Here is a 20,052-nt window from a genome sequence, read left to right on the forward strand (position 1 = left end):
AGACTGTAAGATGAGACGTGAATTCTCCCAGGATCCATAAGCTCCTATAGTTCCTTGGGGCGATACAGACACTGAGTCATCAGCACGGCTCCTGAGGAACATGACTCTTGCAAACTCTTCCTGTTTCAAGCAGCAATGAAGATGGTGAGATGCTTTGGACAACAGCACTCGAGGGAAATGCATTACATTGATGCTTTGCAGATGTAATTTTTTTCCTCTGTTCTTTTTCCTCATGCTCATGTAACTCTACAGCTGTAGCAGTAAAATCTGACCTCACTGTACATGAGTAGTTATGCCCTCCTGAGGCAGTGTCCTGCAGCTTTTTCCCAACCCTGTCACTGTGAGAAATCCTTGACTGGTAGCTTTGTATTTTGAATATAAAAAAGCAGTCACACTTTTAAGGTGTTCACAGAGATCTTTGCATGGTTTCTTTATCACAGCTCCTTATCTGGGAATCAAGAAAGTAACTTTCTTGAGACTGCTTCAGGAAAGGAATTGAAACTGCAAATTTTTTTGCAGCTGATGGAAGTGAATATTTAACTTCTAGAGGAATATTGAAAGTCAGTTGCTATTGCCATGCCTGGTCAGTTCCTGGAAGTTCAGGAATAGATTTCCTGTGTTTTGGGGACTTGCAACCATGTCAAGTCAATTTTTATTCTCTGTATCTCTAGCTTTTCTGACTTCGTTGAGTCTAAAAGGCTTAGAGTTCTTGATGAAGGAAGGTTTAACAACAGATCACAGAAAACATTATGATAGCTTTAAAAACCTGCTTTTTATGTTGATATGTGTTCAATTAATCTTTGATTCTTTGCCTTCATCTTTTCCTTCTAAAATTCAACGCAAAAATACAACTAAATGTGTTGGATAAGACAAGGGGTGGAGGCTTTGAAGGGGGAAATTTGGTAGTTTTAGGAAGGGTTAAATTATAATACTTCGTTAATGCTTTTGTAAGCTGGAATAATCCTTGCCATTCCATGTTACACATTACTGGAGCTGCAATTGTAGTGTAGGTCCTTGGACTAAAACTCGCTGTACAGACAGAAAACTAAAACAAACAAAAGGTTGATATTTGGAATGGTTTTCATCTTGGATTCTTCTGTTGCTTTCCATTTTAAATGGAATTTTTAAAATGAAGTCTTAACTACTGATAAAGGCATTTTTATATTTTAGTTTTGTTTGGGTTTTGCCTTTTGTTTGTTTTTAGATTGGTAAAGACAGCCTTGGTCTGTGGGTACTAGATTCACTACAGTGAAAAAAGAAAAAAACATTTACAGGGATCTTGTTCATCTTTGTTAATTGTCATGAGGGGATACAGCCACTTTCTTTACACAAGAGTTTTGGGAAGCCCTGTCTCCTTCTTTTATACTTTCTCCTTTTTTTTTACTAGTGCTCTGTACTAGTGTATAGAAAGTGATGAAACTATTACTAGTTTCATTTAATGTTTTATATGTTTCTTCAAATACAGCTGTTTTGGTTGCTTATTAGAATTGCAGTGTCTGCAAGGTCAGATGTTAACTGCTGATGAGGGACTTTTGCACTGCACCAGACCCTGACATGGAAACTGAAGCATCTGCTTCTCTGAGTATTTTTATCTTTATTAAACAGATTTAAATTAAGAGTTTTCTTCCTCAGAGTCTCAAATCTTATTTCCTCATTTGATCTCCAGTTAAAATTATGTTCATCAGTTTGTGATACCCTGCTCATTACTATTACAGTAGCCTGCCAAACAGATTTGAATACGAGGAGTTGGAGAGAATAAGAAGCTGCTTTGTGAGCAAGGAAATGTTCTTGTTCAGTCCCTAATTAATATAATTAATAATATCCCACTTATGCTCAAAATGTTGTCACTGTGATAATTTGGAGGCAGTCACTCTGCCTCCCTGCTGCCTGTTGCTTCCTTACTCTGTGGAAGGGCTTGAAGCCTCAGCCATGTGTCCCTGCTCAGTGCAGTGTCTTAAGGTGGAGCATGGCCCTCCAGCTGCTGTGTCTGGACACCGCCAGTAGACAGTGGGAGCCAACTTAAGGAGAAGTGCAATAACAGTATTTTGAAAGTTCTCTTTTTATCAGGCTGCCAGTTGTGCTTTTAAGAAGACTGGATTGTGTCTGATGGATTATAACATGTCCTTGTTGGCTTGTTGGGGAGTGTCAAACTGAGCATGGGGTTCCACACTTGCCTGAAGCAAGTACAAGTCCATACTGCTGCCTGTATGTTGCTGGGTTATTTTTTGATTCCAACCTGCCAAATTGTGCTGCTCATGTACTGCACAGTCAGGAGGATACAGATCTCCTTTAAAAACCCTGTTACGCTGTTCAGGTTGTTTGAGCTCTGTTCCCACAGCAGCCTGATCTTTCTGTGCCACTTCATCTCCCAGGAGTGTTTCAGCCTTTCGTGTGCCTGCCTTTTTTCTTAAAGTATCCTTTCTTCCTGAAGAACAAATGTGGCTTAAGCCGTGGTGGCACAGACACACACTGAAAAATGCATGCTGGTAAAAGGAGAGACAATCTGCTTGAGGAACCATAGGTTGCCTGGCTGTTTAAGTGTGGAGTAGTTCAGCATGTGCTTTGCAAACACATAGGAGACTTTAATGTAAGTGTCTTAACTGTCCTGTCTAAAATATGAATCACCATATTTTGAGTAGCTTTGGTGAAATTGGTGAAAATCGCACTGGCAGAAATATATCAAAATTCCTAGGTATCATAATAAATATGATATTAATTCAGAAATTATGAACAAATTACCCAATGGAGTTACATTTTCTCAACAAATCTTAGGTCACAATGGGCTGATTCTAGACAATCATATTTGAAACTATAAGCTTGTCTTTCAGTGAAGTTAGTGCTTGCTCATGTGCTGTCTTCAGGGTTTATTGCGTTCCTCATTGTTCTAGGTTCAAATTGTGATAAGCAGTCTGATCCTTGGAAATACAAACAAACAAAAAGCTAACCCAAAGATCATTATTATTCTATATAAATGGAAGTTTTTGGATGTTGTCAGTTCAGCCAGCAAAGCTTATAAAGCAGATTTTAACACAAAGAACTGAAGTAATGCTGCTGCAGACTCAACTGAAAATGTCCACACATCTTTAACACATCAATGAATGGCCACGAGCAGATAGTCAGTGATAAATGTTGAACTTGCTGCCCAGACCATCTCCACATCTGCTTTATATTTTGCTTTCCATAGAACATGGTGTTAGGAGCTCATATAACTTTTTGTTTTGTCTGTATCTGGCCTTTATATCAGACACAATGCTCTGAAGGTCTGTGTGTTCTGGGCCTTAGAAGGCAATGCAGTTTGACTATATTAAGGGACTGTGAGACAGCTTGGCTTTGGTCAGTGTATTCAAAAAGTTGTAGAAACACAGTATTCCAATTCAGCTCATACTGCAGTCAGTTCCTGATAAACGTAGGCCTTTTCTTATGGAAATAATACTTTTGTCTCAGACATTAAAGCATTATTGACTACTTTAGCTAGTACATAAATAAATTCAATGTCAGGGTTCAGTTTTGACCAACAAGAATGTATTTCTAAAGTCAAGAAGAGATTTAGATGATAATGTAGGTAATTTTCCTTTTGACTGTAAATGAGGCTCCTGAGCATCATGAATTGGTATTTAAACTGAAGCATCTCCTTGCAGCTTTAAGTATGAAATACACATTACTTGTGGCTGCCAGTGATCAGTTGGGTGTTGAACCGTCCTACTCCATGTGATTGCAGTGTGTACTTATCTTCCTGGAGAAAAAGGAGACTGAGGGGAGACTTCATTGCAGTCTGCAATTTCCTTATGAGGGGAAGAAGAGGGAGGAGAGTCAGACACTGATCTCTTCTCTGTGGTGTCCAGTGACAGGGCCTGAGGGAACAGCCTTAAATTGTGTCATGGGCAGTTTTCTTTGGGTATTAGAAAAAAGTTCTTCACCCAGGGGGTGGTTGGGCACTGGAACAGGCTCCCCAGGGAAGTGGTCACAGCACCAAGCCAGACGTAGCTCAAGAAGTGTTTGGACAATAATCTCAGACACATGGTGGTGTGACTTTTGGGAATCATCCTGTGCTGGGCCAGGAATTGGAGTTGATGATCCCAGTGGGTCCCTTCCAACTCCGCTTACTGTGTGATTCTGTGATTATTGTGCACTGAGCTTGGTGTTAGCCAGCTTGCACAAAGCTGTTGCCCTGGCAAGTTGTGTGCTGAGGCCTGTTCATATAATGGGGCTGCAGTAAACACACTTTCCTGCTTTTTGCACATCTTCTGCCCAGGTACACCTCTTGCAAATTATCCTTCCTTCCAAAAAATTGCAGTTTTACTTTCTAGCCTTATGGGGACAGAAACCAGGCAGTTGAACATGACCGTTCTGACTATTTGAAAGATCTGTTTCCAGTTACTGTAGCTGCTATAAACCATGCTCATTGATTAATCCTGTGCTAAATGCTGTACAAACAGGGGGAATAATAATGCCTTGTTTCAAAGTAATTTTAGTACTAGAGAACAAGTAAGAATGATAGCTGAGAGCCACAAATGGGATAGCAATGATGTGTGTGTGGGATTTGGGGTTTCTTTGGAGTTTTTCTGTTGCTATACAGCCATGATATGTTTAAAGCAGGGTGATAGGTAGTTTTATAAATCGTTTCTGTAAATATGAGGGGGAATAAAACAAAAGTACTGACTGTAGAGGCTGGATTTAAAGGTAAGCATCATAATTTCTCTTAAAAATGAGAGATGAGAAGTAGAATTGGGATTGGCCATGACTTCCATGTATGTGCAGGAAAAACAGTTTTGATGGTAGGGAAAAGAGGAACCGCCTACTTCATGAGTATGACTTTTGTGTAGTTTTGTTCTGAGTGGGTGTGAGAGCAGTTAAATTCCAGGTATCAAAACTAGACAACAGGTATTAAAGAAGTTTGAGTGATGGAACTGGAGCTAAAATTTCAGCAGAGTAGCCAATAGAAAAAAGTCTGTATGTTAAATAACTGGAAAAAGCTGTGAGATTTAGATGTTTTTTATAAGTACAGATTGAGGCAAATCCCAATCAGCTGACAAAAATGCTTTCTATCCACTGCATTTCCCCCTTTAGTGTAAAAACTGCAGTAAATCCAATAATAGTGTATTAAAGCTGCTTTCTTATGAGTCTCTGTATAGAATCAATGGTAAATGCAGGAGGAATTCAAACTACTGCATTTATGTTATTTGGTTATTGAATCAGTACCCACCTTAACTCATGCTCTTTTTTTTTTCTTTTTTTTTTTTTTCCAGATTTTGTATTTTGTACATACATTGTTTTGTATATACTGTATATGATGACTTCGGTGGGCAGTGAACGTACCCGGGGCACTCGGGACAAAATGCAAATTTCAGCCACACAGCCAACACAACCACAGAAACAAGTAGTACAGGTATGTGATGTGCTACTGTATCAACTTCTTTGACTTGAAAGTGACAATGTAATGATACAAATTTCTTCCCTGAGTCAGTAAAAACTGAAAAAAGATGGAATGAAAACTCATGGTTTATTTTGGAAGATTATGCTTGATTACTTGCTTTAATTACTCAGTAACACAAGACAGTGTTAAGTTATTCCTGTGTTGTCTCTAAATGAGTTTTGGGTTCTTCAGCAATGTCTCCTATCATAGAGGAATTCTATGCTTGTGTTAGGATTTCAGTCCTGTGACCTCACAGTCCTCAGGTCTCAGCTCTTCCATCTCCTGGCCTCCTGATGGTAGAATATTTCTGGTCAAGAGAGAAATTTGGATGGATGGGAGAAGCTTCATTAGATGTATGTTGTGTTCTACAGCATGACTCAATGTATCTACAGGTCACAAAATCCTGAACTTCTTGCTCAGTGACCTTACCAAGTGGAATGGTCATCCACTAGCAGACTAAAGTTTTCAGTATCTGTTACATGGAAATTAAGTTTCACCTCACTGCCATTGCTTCTTGGTCACAGTAGTTGTGTGCTTGTGTGGGTTACAAAGAATTTTTCTGCTTCTGGCAACTCAGTATTCTCTTGATGGATACATCTCAAAATTCAAAAACTGCTGGCAGACTGTGGATCAGTCTAGAGGTGCTCTGCAGGGAAATACTGTCTTTTATTGTTTTCTGAACTGGTCTTCAATATGGACACCCTCTTGGTCTGTTTTGCACAGAATTAATCATGTGACCTCAAACCTTTATCACCTCCTTGAGTTGCAGCCCTTGGCATAGTGGTGGTTCATGCTAATGTATCGATTTAGAAAGTGACTTTCAGCAGATGAGTTGAATTTGGTTTATTTTAAAACAAGGCTGCAGGAGTATGACGAGCAACCTGGCAGAAGTGGTGGCTTCCCCTCTTCTGACATTTCACAAGACAGCAGTGGAGTGCTTGCCTGGTTGGATTCCCTGGCACAAGGCAGACATAGGCAAATGGGAGCAAGTCCAGTGAAAAGCTGCAAAGATGGTTGTTACACTGAAACACAGAATGAATGAGGAGTGGCTCAGAGATCTGGGTTTGTTCAGCCCTGAGAAGATAAGGCAAGGTTGTGTCTTCTATTCAGGTACCTCATGAAAGGGTATAGGAAAGGTAGAAACCAACTCTCCTCAGAGAGACGGTGGCACAAGATACAGCACTGGTAATTCCAACTGTTAAAAGGAGAAAAAAAAATTACTGTGGGCATGGTCATGGTGTATCACTAGAGGACCTTCCCAAATTACGGGATATATTGATTTTAGGCATTGAGACCTTTTCTGCATTTTGTCCATTTATTCTACCTTTTGCATAATAGATACTGGTTCTGTCACTTCAGTGGAAAAGGTGGTTATTTCGTATGCAGCAGTTACGTTTTAATGCACTGTATATTTTACTGTTGGTGTATCAGATGGACCTTTCTGCTTAGTCAGTCTTTGGAGATCAACAGAAGTCTGTGGATTTAACTGTTTAATCACCACTGATTCATTTTTCTGAATATATAATAGTGTTTATTTCCCAAATGGAAATTCCACTGTCATAACATCACATTGATCATAATTTAAATTATTTAAGATATTACATCATGTTTCTTTTGCATTGCTTCTGGATAATAAATGGCCATTTTACCATTTGTAAGATCTATGTCTATTACTGTCACATAATCTTGTGTTTTGTACACTTCTGTTTTCTGGTAGTTTGAAGTTTTTAGTTTACAATTTTTTCCATTCTTATAATGAAAAGGTAATATGTCTTGTAAGGTTGAGTTCGGGCTGTCTCATAGTGCTACTACTTTCTTAGTCACAATTAAAACTTAATTATACTCTTGATTAGGATACTACAGCATCAGTTCTAACAATGGTGCCTTAAAAGTAAAGAATCACTACTTGCTGGGTAAAAGGCCAGAATGTTTTGTGTCACTGGTCTGATGTTTTTGTGTAGTCATCTTGTGGTTTTTGTTGTTTTTTTTTTTCCTTCTGAGTCTTCAGTTCCATCTGGGTGTTATCCACTGGCATGAATATGGGTGATATTGCATCTACAAGTTTCTAAGCTCTCTGAGGAAAACTGAAGATTCTGTCACACATTTGTAATTGTTTTAAAATTGGTATGTTTTTGTCTTCTAACATGGGCTTGAAAAAAACGTTTGTTTACAGAAAAAATGAATCTTAGTGGATTCCTGATTTTTGGTAAAATGTGCCATCATGTCTCTACAGAATTTACATTGTCTGAATGTTTTTGCTCTGGATATCTTCAAAGAAAATCTCTTCACTAGCTTGAAAATCACAGTGTGCCTGTGGAGGCTGTAATAAGAGTGAGAACATGGATCAACAAGACTTAAATTACTGAAACCAGGAGACATTTTGGTTCTGTAGTCTGCTGAGCTCTCAGCAGTCACCAAGAGCAAGCTCCTTTGCTCAAAGCACCTCACTGATAGGGAGGCTTCTATGGAGGGTGGAACTGAGGAGTTCCAGTGCAGGCTGTCCCCTTATTACCCAGTGGAGTGACTTACGAGGCTGTCAGCATGACACTTAGAAAAGGTGAAGTAACTCAGAATATGTAACCGTGTTACAAATGTCTCTTGGAATGTTGTCTCTGAGCACAGATGTCACTTCCCTCAAGGAACTGGGACAGCTGCGGTAACTTTTCAGCAAATAAGCAGGTGGTGGTGTACGTTGAAGTAATTTTTAGACTCTTCTCAGCATTTATGCTTCATGATCTCTTCTAGAGCTTGCATTTGTGGTAAACTCCAAAAGCTAGACAGTCTGAGCCTGATTAGGTCTGACCTTGTGAGGCACAGAATTTCATATGTATATCCTGTGAGGTGGCATGCCAAATGGTGAGAGCTGCCCGGGGTGAATCCTTTCTGTCAAAAATTCCAGTAGATGAGCTGGTCCCACTCAATGAAGAAGAACCTCTGTAGGCTCAGCAGCCTCATCATGGGTCCTGGCTCTCTTCAGTATCAGCTTTCTCTGTATGCGACTCTACAAAGACAAGTAGCCTCTTGTCTTTGAGCAGAAGTCAAATGAGGTCCAGGATCTTGTAGCACATCTTGTCTTTGGTATTTTCTCGGGAGTGCAGTTCATAGGCTGCAGATGCCACACTATGAAGGGTGACCTGTGTGATGTGACATCTCTGTTAGAGTTGTTTTCTCTCAGGGGCAGCTGTTTGGATTTATGGTACTTGACTGCATCTCTTTCAGTCTCTTAGCTTTTGTGCAAGTTGCCAGTGTGCATTTTTGTCCAGAAACATTGCAGAAGCACCAGGTACTTCATCAATAGCAAGTTCCTTTACCAGTTTTCTGAGACCAGTCTTTGCTTGTAAAAAAAGCCCAGTCCAGCTGTTCATGGGCAAAGTCTTGAGACATGACTCAAGTCTTTTTAAGCTCATAAAACTCCAGAGTCAGGTTGTTGTATTGGGAGAGCTGTGGAAGGTGATGTGAGCAGGGATCATCAGAGGTGTGGTTAATTTAGAGATACCATTGCGAGTTTGTTACAAGAAAACTCTTAACTCTGGAGTAGTAGATCCTAAATGAAGTGAAAAGCGTTAATGCTAAAACATACCCTGGTGCTTCTATGTTATTATATGGTGGTCTTGTCAGTGTGGTGACCTTTAACTGTGTTTCAAACAGATTAGAATGTGTTGAAATTGCTTCTCTCCGAAATAACATACAAAACTATAAATGGGAATAGACAAGATATTGATCCCTTCCCCACAGCATTTCTGTGCTTGTTTTGTATGTTCTTTTTGAGAATCTGTAGGAAAAAACAGTGACACTAGGATATACTTCTAAAAAGTATAGTTGCCTTTTGTGTACTTTATTGGATGTTATCTTTTTTCAGGCAACAGCAGAACAGATTCGCCTTGCTCAGATGATCTACGATAAGAATGACGCAGATTTTGAAGATAAAGTGAAACAAGTATGTTTCTTACATGCAAGTTTTTTTTTGCCTCACAATAAAATGCTCTAGAGCTGGCTTACATTTTGGAGCTAGAGCATCTGTTTCTGGTTTAGATGAAACTTTTTCAGAAGGACATAAGTTTAACTATGAAAAGATGCCCTTATTGCACTGTAAAGTCTGTTTACAAGAAATTTTGTGGTGATATAGCTCTGACTGTATAGTTATATCAGTGTATTTTGCTTTGTAGACAAACCCTTAAGCCAAAACTCATTTGTGCTGATGTCTCGTCCACAGTGTATCTCTTTAGTATGGTCCTGATGATTAATGATTTTCAGAATAAAGAATGCATTCGGCTTGTCCACATGTACCTAAATGTGAGAAAAATGTCATGTGTGTAAACTGAGTTTGGCTGTATCTTGGAAGTTTTTCAGGAAAAGTAAAAGTCTAATGATAGCTTAAAGGTGAATCAAGGTGTTACTTAAAAAAATAAATAATCTGACCTCAAAGATCTGCGTATGCATTAAAATGATAGAATTGCAGTGTATAAATGAAATCTCATACCATTTCCTTTCCTTGGTGAGTGTTGGGTGTTAGATAATCAAGGTTCCTTTACCCAGTTATAGCTGAGACTATTAATTCAAGCAGTCCTGACAGTCTGGGTCTCTGTTCTGTTGTGGCTACTGGTGATTTTGTCATAGTGAACACATCACAACTCATGAAGAACCTGTGAGTACACCCAGGAGAGAAGAATGAGCTTGAATGCATAAATGCAGCAAAGCAGCAGATTTCATGATTTCTTGTCATCTGTAAAACTACCTCTGAAGCATTATTAAATTCTTTTTTTTGTTCTTGTTACAAACTAGTTCTGTTGCTGTGCCAGAAATTAAGTCTTGTACTTCATGAAGTAAAAAGACCCTAATCAATAGTGCTTGTAGCTGTGCTGGTGGGAAGGAGATGAATTAAGTTCTGCATAGAAAATCTCCAATATTTTACCTTCTGCATATGTATTTCTAGCTCATGTAGGTTTTGTTCTTTGGATTAAGTTGCTGAATGCCCCATGACATATTATTTCTGTCCCACACTTGTCAGGATGTACACCACGAGTTCAAGGAGCATAATTCAGAGCTAGGTCTCCTTAATCAGCTGTTGCTTGTGACTCTGGTGTGGCTTTATGCTAAAATGGATCAAGGGAGCTAGTCTGTCTGAAAAATAATGTATTTCTTAGTCTGGATGCTTTTCCAGGTGGATCTATTCTCTGCCATGTCTTGCTATATGTCTTTTCTCGCACTGGGATAAAGAGGGGCTAATTTGGTGGAGAAGGAGATAGGATGATACTGAAACTACTGTGGTTCTTTACATCTTTACACTCATATACTGCTTTATCTGCATTGACAACATTTGCTGCAAGCATACAGAACAAAAAAAGGTGTGAAAGAGTGCTTTCTTGATTACCAATTAATTTGTGCTTCTTCCTATCTCTTGTCTGAATCCCAAGCAGATCTGTAAAATGCAGATTTCTTTTTTCAGGATATTAATTTACTCTGACATGGTAGCTATGCACTTTGTTGTAATCTGTGGTCATACTCTTATTTTCTTATGATGATAATTTAGATATTTTAACATGTCTGACTTTTACTGCCAGCTTATGGAAGTGACGGGGAAAAACCAGGATGAGTGCATAGTAGCACTACATGATTGTAATGGGGATGTGAACAGAGCAATCAACATACTGCTGGAAGGAAGTTCAGACACGGTAAGGTTTTACTTCCTTGTTAAACTGCTCCTTCTGTTTGCTGTGTTTTTCAGCTTCTAAGAGGAGATTGGAAAAGTTATGTTTCAGAAGTTTTCAATTCCCATGTCTCCATTCAATTTCTTTTGAAGGAAATGGAAACTGGGGCAGTTCTCGACTGCATTCATACCTTGGAGAAGGCTGAATCTGGAAAATGTTGTGGGTGTTCAGCTGGTCTCTTGCAGAGTTCCTCTGCTTTCATTTACATGCAGCAGTTTTAACTCTGCAGCAGAACTCAGTGCTCCCTCAGACACAAGCCTGTTTCTTGCTGCAGCTTTTGTAGTTCCTGTGTAGACCCTCCACAATTCTGAGGTGTGAGACCATCACAGTGGTCAATCTTTGTAAACCTAAGGGCAGGGAGATATTTTAAGTTGTGTAACTTCTGTAGGTGTGCATTGCTAGTATTGAAGTTGGAGGAGGTTTCCACATCTGCAAGTTGCATTGATAAGGCTACTTATGACAAGAAAGGATGCAGCAAGTAGTTGCTTCTTTAACTGTGTTGCTCATGTGCATGTCTTAATTGAGAAACTGGAAGAGGAGACCAAACTATGTATATACAACAACAAATAATGTCGCTTAGAAAGTTGCACAAATTTTTTATCCTAAGAGATACTAAGAAAATATATTTAACTGCAGTTGAAGTTTTTGCTGGAGGGATTTCTTACTGTTTGTCCTTAAATTAGATTTCATCTCGTCCAAGTCGGGAAAGTAACCTGGACTTCCTTTCTTGATGCTGAACACTCAGTATTTCCTGTGATTTGTCAGGATGTGTACTCTGGCTTATTGTTAATGAGGAAACTCACCTCTCACACACCCTAAGTCTAGGACACACACTGTTCTGACTAAGGGGACTTTCATTCCTATCCCTTTTCATTTTTTATCAGAGTTGAGATATTCTAAAACACAGAAGTATATGATATTGACAAGTTGGGAGTGGAAGAGAGCATTTCACCTTAATTAAATCTGTCTGTTCTCTCATACTTCTCATATTTGCCATTTTTTAGTTGAGAGTAGTTTGCTGGTTGATAGAGAATATGAATCCTTTCTTAGTTTAGCAATTTGTTGTAACTGATCGTGACATGGAAAAAAACTTTCTGAACTCATTTATCAACTAGAATTGATGTCGGTATGTTCTGCTCTCTTGACAAGGCCCTCTTAACCCACTACTCTCTGTAGACAACATGCAACTTAGAAACAAGTACAGAGAACTTGAAGGAGTCAAGGAGGAAGGAGTATTAATTGATGGGTGTGAAGAAATTTATTCTTTATGAAAGTTTGTGCGCCTCCAGTTGGAAGGGTTTGTTTTAATACCATTATACTTTAGAACAGTTTAACCATGGATTTGATAGAAAATTGTAAGCTGAGGTACTACAAATTCTGAATGCAGATTCCAAAATCTCTTTTTCTAGTCTCACTCTGCTTTGATGCACTTGATATTTTTTTAAACTTGGTTTGAAAGATGTGTCCGTTCAACTGAAGGAATTAGAAGAGCAAGGAGTGATAACTAAAATGTGTATTTATAATTTATTTGGTACTCAGCCAGTTTTGTCTTAGTCTTTTTTTGTTTGTTTTGGGGTTTAAAGCTGTGATCTACAAGCTGTAAGCTGTGTGACTTAGTCTCTATAAAGACTTTCCATTTGCAGCAGCTGTGGCAGTTTGGTTTGGGATAGTTAGAGGCTTGTGGATGAGCAGAGAAGGACTTGTTTCTTTGCTTAAGACTTGTATTCATTTAACTTCTACATCCATTTTATGCTTAACCGTATTTTACTTACTAAGCCTTTGAAGACAGAACAAAAGAGACCTTCCAGATTTTTATTCTTTCCATGTAAGAACAGGCCGAGAAGAATTCTTCTGTTACATATTTTCAAAGGTCAGGCCTACAACTGTCATTTGGGTTGCCTCAGGCATTGTCAGCTGAAATTGTAATCAGTTACCTCCCTTACAAAGAGAGACAGCTTCTACAGCCTGTGATGGATCCCCATGCTCAGAGGTAGCACCATCCTCTATCTTAAAAGACATGCCTGACTTCTCAAGGCTTTCCACAAAATTACACTGTTGGAAAGCATGGATCTGATACTTTCATAGTCATCTTTTTACTGATCCTTCCTAAGTTATTTTAAATCTCACTCAGGAGAGAGGCTGCTTCCTCTTCAGCTTTGCAGCCTTATCCAGTTCTGGGTATTTCCTGAAATGGCCAAAGATGTTTTGGCACCAAGCCCATCAGTGAAATAGTGCATTCTGAGCTGTACAGACTTGGCTCTTCAGTTGTCCGTGCAGGTATTTTTCCTCTTGTGAGGTGTCTGAAGCACTAGGATTGTTTTAGTGCAGTTACACCAGCTATGGTAGGTGAAGGAAGCAGCTTTCTGCCTCAGAGATAAGGTGGTGTTGTTCAAATGTGTTTAGTTTTGTGCTTCTGATCAGTGCTGATTGGGCTTCACCGAAGTTGATTTAGACCTCTGTACCGGAGATGGAACTGAAAAGTGATTTCAGCCCTCATTCTCACCAATGCCATGCCAAAAAATGAGAGAATAACCATTCTCTTTGTTCTTATTCTCTCAAAGTAGACTCTGCAACACTGAGTTTGTAAAGTGCTTTGTTACCTGCTTTTTTCATGGCATTGGCTTCCTAGGCAGATTGGCCTAGCTGGTCATGGCCTGGCTCCATAGAGCTGCTGAGTTGCTGTTGGTGGAACTGAGAGATAGGAATTAAAATTATTGATAGAAAACCTTTTTTGGTTGATACAGGTGCCTGTCAGATGTCATACTTCAGTGCTTCACAACAATTTTTATGTGCAAATATTCTGATATTAAATATCTTAACTGAGCCGTAAGCTCCTAGAAATTGGGATATACATGTAAACCTCTCTGCTATCTTAATGGCTTGCAAATAATACCTTTTCTTTGTCCTTGCTTTGCAGCTATGGCTCAATAGACTAACCATGCAATTGCATAATATGAGTTGCTGAGCTATTCCTGGCAAGTGTTTAGTCATTTTATTTTCAACTCCTACAGATACTCCTATGGAGTTGATACCATCCTTGAATTTTTTTTAAAGATTGAGTTTAATATTAAAACAGAAGCCTGATGTTTGGACCTTGATCCCTTGTCTTGTTTAGACATAGCTTTTCCTGTGCTTTGCTATGTTTGATGGTCTGTAGCTGTTAAGAGTGGATGGTCTGGCTTATCATCAGTTTTCCCAAGCTGTTGTTTTGCTGTTCTGTCTTCTGGGGCTTAAATTCTGGTATGTCTGGATGAAAACTTTTCTTTTCTGTTTGGGTTTTTTCTTTTTGTTTTTTTCCCCCTTAGGCCAGATACTTATTCTCATCAGTCTTTTGTTCAGTGATACTTGCAAGATTTTTTTTTCCTTTTCCCTGTGAGAAAAAGATAGCTCTGTTCATGCTCCCTTGCTAGATTTATGGATATATTTGAGTGGAAAACTGTTGCTTGCTTTGCAGATGTTCTATATTACGGTTGTATTCAGTCTTCCTTGAACTAGTAAGAGTTCATTATAGCCAGAAATATTTGGGATTCTCACATTCCCTAAGAAAATTGAACTTAAAATTTTTTTCTTTTTCATCTCTTTGCAAAAATACCGTCTGCGTTTCCTTTTATATCAGTGTAGTTTGCATACATGACATTATGCAAATACCTGGGTTTTTTTCTGTGAACAGGGGTGAGAAGTATGCATTGAGAGGTGTCTCCTCCTTTTTGACTTTTGTGTCTGATTCTATTCTACCCAAATAGACTTCTTGGGAGACTGTAGGGGGAAAGAAGAAAAGCCTTGGAAAGGAAGGTTCAGAAAACAAAGAGAACAGAGAGAAACGAGGGGACAGAGAAGTGAGTCGCGGACGGGGAAGTTCCAACAGACGGGGAAGAGGAGGCAGCCGTGGACGAGAGTGTACGTATAGGGGTTAATTTTTAAAGATTGAGATGCTTTTTTTGCAGCTGGAACTGACTGAGCTAAGAGCGAGTGCTTAATGGAACAAAGTCCGTCGGACTATAGCTCAGCGTTGAAGGGATCATAACTTGTTTGTGCCACAGGTATGCTTGATCTGTCTATGTGACTTGGTTTTGGGAAGGTCTGTACTTGTTCAGAGACACTCTGTTTAATATAAGTCTCTGTTCTTGTTTGATGAGTTGATCTTGTTATTTATGTAAGTTTTAGAATTGACTCTTTGTAAGACTACTTGAGAGCGAGTATGTCGCTGCACACAGCTGATACACTTTTTTGTTTCTTTTAATGAAAAAATTATCCAGCTTTGACTCCATCTCCTTTTATGAGTGGGAGAACCTGAAGATGTTCTCATCTTCTCATAAGGGGAATGAAAACACTGGGATGATTATTAATCTCTAAATATATTTCTCACATAAATCAACCAAAGGTGAGTTTCTGCAACAAAGAAAATTCATTGTTAGTTGAAACATTTCAAGCTTTGCTATAGTTGCAGTAATACATTGTACAAAAGCAAACTGATGTTTCCAAGTTAGATAGAGTCACATTAGATCACCATTGGATACATGTTGCTTTTTTTAGCTAAGTTTTGTCAGCATTCTCAAAGCTGTGTGCATTGCATGTAATGGCTGTTTGCCACACTAATAGATGAGAAAAGACATCAGTATGAATACAATACGTTTAGCTTTCCACTTATGAGCAGGAAAAATATTTGCAATATTAGGCAACTCATCTTATTCATAATTGGAAGATATTCAACTGTTGTGCCAATATAGACATTGTGAATCTTTGTAGGATAGAGTAATGTCAAAATGAAAAAATGTTAATAAAACATGCAGCTAGACTTAGAAAAGTGTAAATTAGATCCACCAAAATGAAAGCAAAGGGCAAAATTTTTTACTGGAGAGTTTGTCTCTTTTTGTAAACTGGAATTAAAGACATTTCAGATGGTTACCAAATCTTGGTATTTTCTTCCCAACTTTATGTCCAAGCATTGTTGGTTTTCTTGTTACCATTAGGAGAAGTTGTGCAGTACAATGTCTCAGCAATGAGTGTTTCAAGAGGCCAGGTTTTTTTTTCCCCTTAATGTAGCCAGCCATATTTCAGAGTACCTTGTCAGGAGTTTCCCAGAAAACAGATTGCAGAGCTTTTCTAGTGCCTTACCTTCACCCAGTCATCAGCCCTCTGCTTTAAATACACTGGAGAAATCTCTTTCCATGCTTTGTACAGGGATGCAGTATGAGCAGACAGGAGAAGAGTCGGTGTTACTGGTTGTCCTTTATTTTTTCACTGTTGTCAACCAGTGCGTTATTGAGGAAACACAGAATGAGGCAGCTGTATTTTTTGCCTCATTAAGCAGAGTAGGCTGCAAAACATGGTGCTTGTAGAGGTTTGTCTCCTGAGGGACTTTTCCTTCTTATATTTTGCTTCCTAGCTGTCCAGTACAAAGGAAGCATAACTTGCTTCTAGCGTGGCCTCAAAGAAAAGGGGTAACTGAGATCTGTTGACCAGCCCACTTGAAAGTTTTGCCTTTTCTTTTGAGGGGTTCAGGTTAAGCAGATGGCTGTATTGTCTCATATATGAGTCTCTAAAGCTTCTCTTAAGCTGTCCTCTCTCCACAGTTAGAGCTGAAGAGAATGGAGTGGACAACAATCAAGGAGACAGGCCTTCAGACCGTGGGAAACGTGGCCGTGGGAGAGGTGAGATGGTGGCACTGGTGTGGGACTTGCAATGCTTTCATGTCCTGAAATGGAACTCTCCCATTTATTTCTTTAAACGCTTCCTCTTAAGCATTTTTTGGCTATCCTTTGATTCCATAAGCACTTCAGCCACCTTGAACGTGCGTACATCCTAATCCCTGACTGTTTATCATTTCTTCGTCTTGGAACAACTTAAAAAAAATTGACACAGATCACTTCTGTGGTAATTTCCTGTGTGGCAGGCTGCTGTGCTCTGGCTATGGAGAGCTGTTTTCCCAGATTGACTCATGCCAGCCTCCTGTGAGTGAGAGTGCACTGGGTTCCTCAGGATGTACCTTGGCAACAAGAGAGCACAAGATTCCATCTGTATGGATCTTGGGGAAGGATTTGATGTGTACTTGTACCATTTCTTTTGGGTGGCTCTGGTGTCAAGCTTGCCTTCTGTTTTTGGTAGCTAATCAGAGAAAGAACAAGCCACCTTAGAGAGATTTTGCTATGAGAAGGAATTTGGCATGGAAGAGTTGATGAGGAGAACTATGGAGAAGGAATACCATGGAGTCTTAGGTATAGCTCTGATCCTATCCTGTAGAAGTGGTGGGATAATGGATTGGATGTGGAATCAAGTGATGTGTATTTGATTTGGATTTTCACTGGTTGGGGTGGAGAAGAGGCTTGTTTTTCCTTAAAGTAGGAGGAATGAAAATGAGTAACCCATGTATGGTACAGATTATGGGTAGACGAGGGTATTAAATAAGTTAAATAAATGTATAGCAGAACTAATGTACATAGTAAGTAATGTCTAATGCATGAGAAATTCTGCCTTCAAAGGACTCCTTTCTCTTGGGAATGTTGGGCAACAAGGCATTCAGAGGCAGGCACATCCAACTTCATTGTCTCCAGATCTGCATCTTGAAGGTGTGCAAAGATGCAAAGAAATAGCTTCCAGAGGTTTGCGTGCAAGTGTGTCTCAGCTGTGCCTGTGAATCAGCAAAAAACAAATGGTGTGTGCAGAGAAGTAGCTTCGCAGGGCAATGTGTGGTATAGTTCACAGCTACAATTTTTGGTATGTTAACACTTTTAGTAGATGGAATGTAAGTCTTGCTGTTATTTATGTTGTAAAAAAATCCGTTATGTTCAAATTATAAATATAAAGGTAGGACTTAAAAAATTTCTTCTGTGAAATGTAGAGATAAATTTAAAATACAGTGTTTTTTGCTTTAACCTTTGCAAATCATACACTGCTTTTGTTATCAAAACTGCAGCTTTCTAGATGAATATCATATCTCAAACTTCATCATCAGATCAAACTGACCTGTCTAACTGAAGAAATAGAAACTTCAAAGAGTTTTTGTTCACTGGCTTCGTGTACATAGTATTACTGTATCTCTGTACCAAATATATTAGACTGTACTGTGAGCAAAGTATCTTAATGAAGTGTCTGTGATAAACCTGTTGGTCAGCTACCAGGATCATTATATTACAGGTGTGTGTATTCCATACAGGAAATACCTGATTAATTTTACAGTGTAAACCCTTGAAATCTGCAGGGAGTTTTAGGAATGTGTGTAATTCAGTTCTTACCGTTTCAGAGATACGTCACCTTCTTTCTTTGGATATTAATAGGAATAATAATAATAATAAAAAGCTTCCTGCCATTTCATTCTGTTGTCTTTCTTTTCTGTTACACAGAATATTCAAATGAGAGATAACATACTTCAGCTGAAAGTAAACAGATTGCTGGTAATCGCCACAGAACCCGTTTCTAGAAATATTTCATGCAGTGTGTGTGTGTGTAGAAATCTAGGTGCTGGATATGAAATAAGGGGTCAGCTAATTTTCTGAGCAGCACGCTCTCTCTATTTTAAGCTACCTTCTCAGGCAGGAGTTATCTTACTGGCTGCCTTCTAGGAGATTTGCTGGGCCATCATATGTATTATTGCTTCACTGTACAAAAACCTAATTTTAAGAAATGATAAGCAACAGAAAATAGCAAAAATGGGATTGACACAGGGGTGACAATGTGCTATTTATTGAGGGGGAAAAACCCTGGTACTGAGAATTTGACATTCGGTGTGTAGGCACTAGCTTCATCTGGTAGTAGATCTTCCATTAATAACTGTGTCACGTTCCTTGTAACTTTATAGTAGGTAACTTTATAGTAGGTAAACAGAGTGCAAACACCACTGGGTGCTGATATGTAGGGCATCAGGGATTTAAAGCAGATACAAATTATTGACTGATGAACAGAAAGCAAAAATGTCTTACACCGTGCGTAACAGGATACATTTCAGCTGTAATTGCTCTTGCCTAAGTCTTTTCTTATTAAACTAAGGGTGGAAACTTTGTATTGGAGTCAGGGAGTATCTTGTTTTAAGATGCCGTTCTCATCTGTGCTTCTTTTCAGAACCAAATTTCTTGCATGAGCTTAATTTAGATGTAAGAAATACTGTAATGGTGATGAGCAGTGATTGCATCAAAGTAATTATATTTGTCAGTATTGCAAGGATTTGCAACTCTCTAGAATGGAATCTCCTGAAGAAATTGTGGAGGCAGATGGTTATGTATTTAGGATTGTCAGCTATAGAATTAATCAGCTGCAGTGTTGTATAGAAATTGACAAACCTTACAAGCACAGGTTGTTTTTATGCTGCTGTTTTAGTGTTCCTGCATCTTCAATTTTAAGTGCAGGTCTGATTCTCCCAGTTACTCTACCTCATATTGAAAAGGATGCAGTAGAGCTAGAAAAGGCTTTTGAAGGTAGTGGGAAGTCTGCAGTTATGAGTGTGAGGAACAAATAGACTAAGATTTTTCTGCCTGTGAGAGAGGACTGAGTGGGTGTGTGGTAGAGATCTGTTAAATTTCTGTAGGGGCATCAACTGATCATGCCGAGCAAGTATGCAAAAGAGAGAATATTATGTGAGATCAGCAGGTTACAGCTTCAAGATGAACTTAGAGAGTTAGTTCTTCAATACATGTAGTGAACCTGAGGAACTCCTTTCTGAGTAAGATGATGTGTTGTGGAAAATGTACACATAAAGAGATTTGACAGTTTCATCCTAAAAAAGAACCGTAGGCAAGAAAAGGAAAAAACATGAAAAATTTTCTTGTATGTAAATTATCTTTGACTAAGGAAGTCAAAGCCACAAACAGTTGAATACCAGGAAAGCATCCAAAGAAGCTGCACTGTGTTTTCAGTTCGTGTTCTCTTCCCTAGATATCTAATTGACCATGGCTTATAAAGGAATAACAGGTAGGTGAGCTTTTGGGTTTGATTCAGCAT

The 20,052-nt window shown here is 38.9% G+C and overlaps 1 protein-coding gene across 5 annotated transcripts in view; it reads left to right on the plus strand.

Moving 5' to 3' along the window:
• The first annotated feature begins 5,246 nt into the window (after positions 1 to 5,246).
• UBAP2 (ubiquitin associated protein 2) overlaps positions 5,247 to 20,052 on the plus strand; it is a 175,699-nt gene continuing 160,893 nt past the window's right edge. For all 5 annotated transcript variants that reach the window (XM_048292045.1, XM_048292046.1, XM_048292047.1 and 2 more), the window contains exons 1-5: positions 5,247 to 5,386; positions 9,273 to 9,350; positions 10,975 to 11,085; positions 14,865 to 15,018; positions 16,695 to 16,772. In XM_048292045.1, coding sequence (XP_048148002.1) covers positions 5,288 to 5,386; positions 9,273 to 9,350; positions 10,975 to 11,085; positions 14,865 to 15,018; positions 16,695 to 16,772 — 520 coding nt within the window. In that variant the 5' untranslated portion in view covers positions 5,247 to 5,287. The remainder of the gene's footprint in view (positions 5,387 to 9,272; positions 9,351 to 10,974; positions 11,086 to 14,864; positions 15,019 to 16,694; positions 16,773 to 20,052) is intronic.

The sequence above is a fragment of the Corvus hawaiiensis genome, chromosome Z, assembly GCF_020740725.1.
Source record: "Corvus hawaiiensis isolate bCorHaw1 chromosome Z, bCorHaw1.pri.cur, whole genome shotgun sequence".
NCBI lineage: Eukaryota > Metazoa > Chordata > Aves > Passeriformes > Corvidae > Corvus > Corvus hawaiiensis.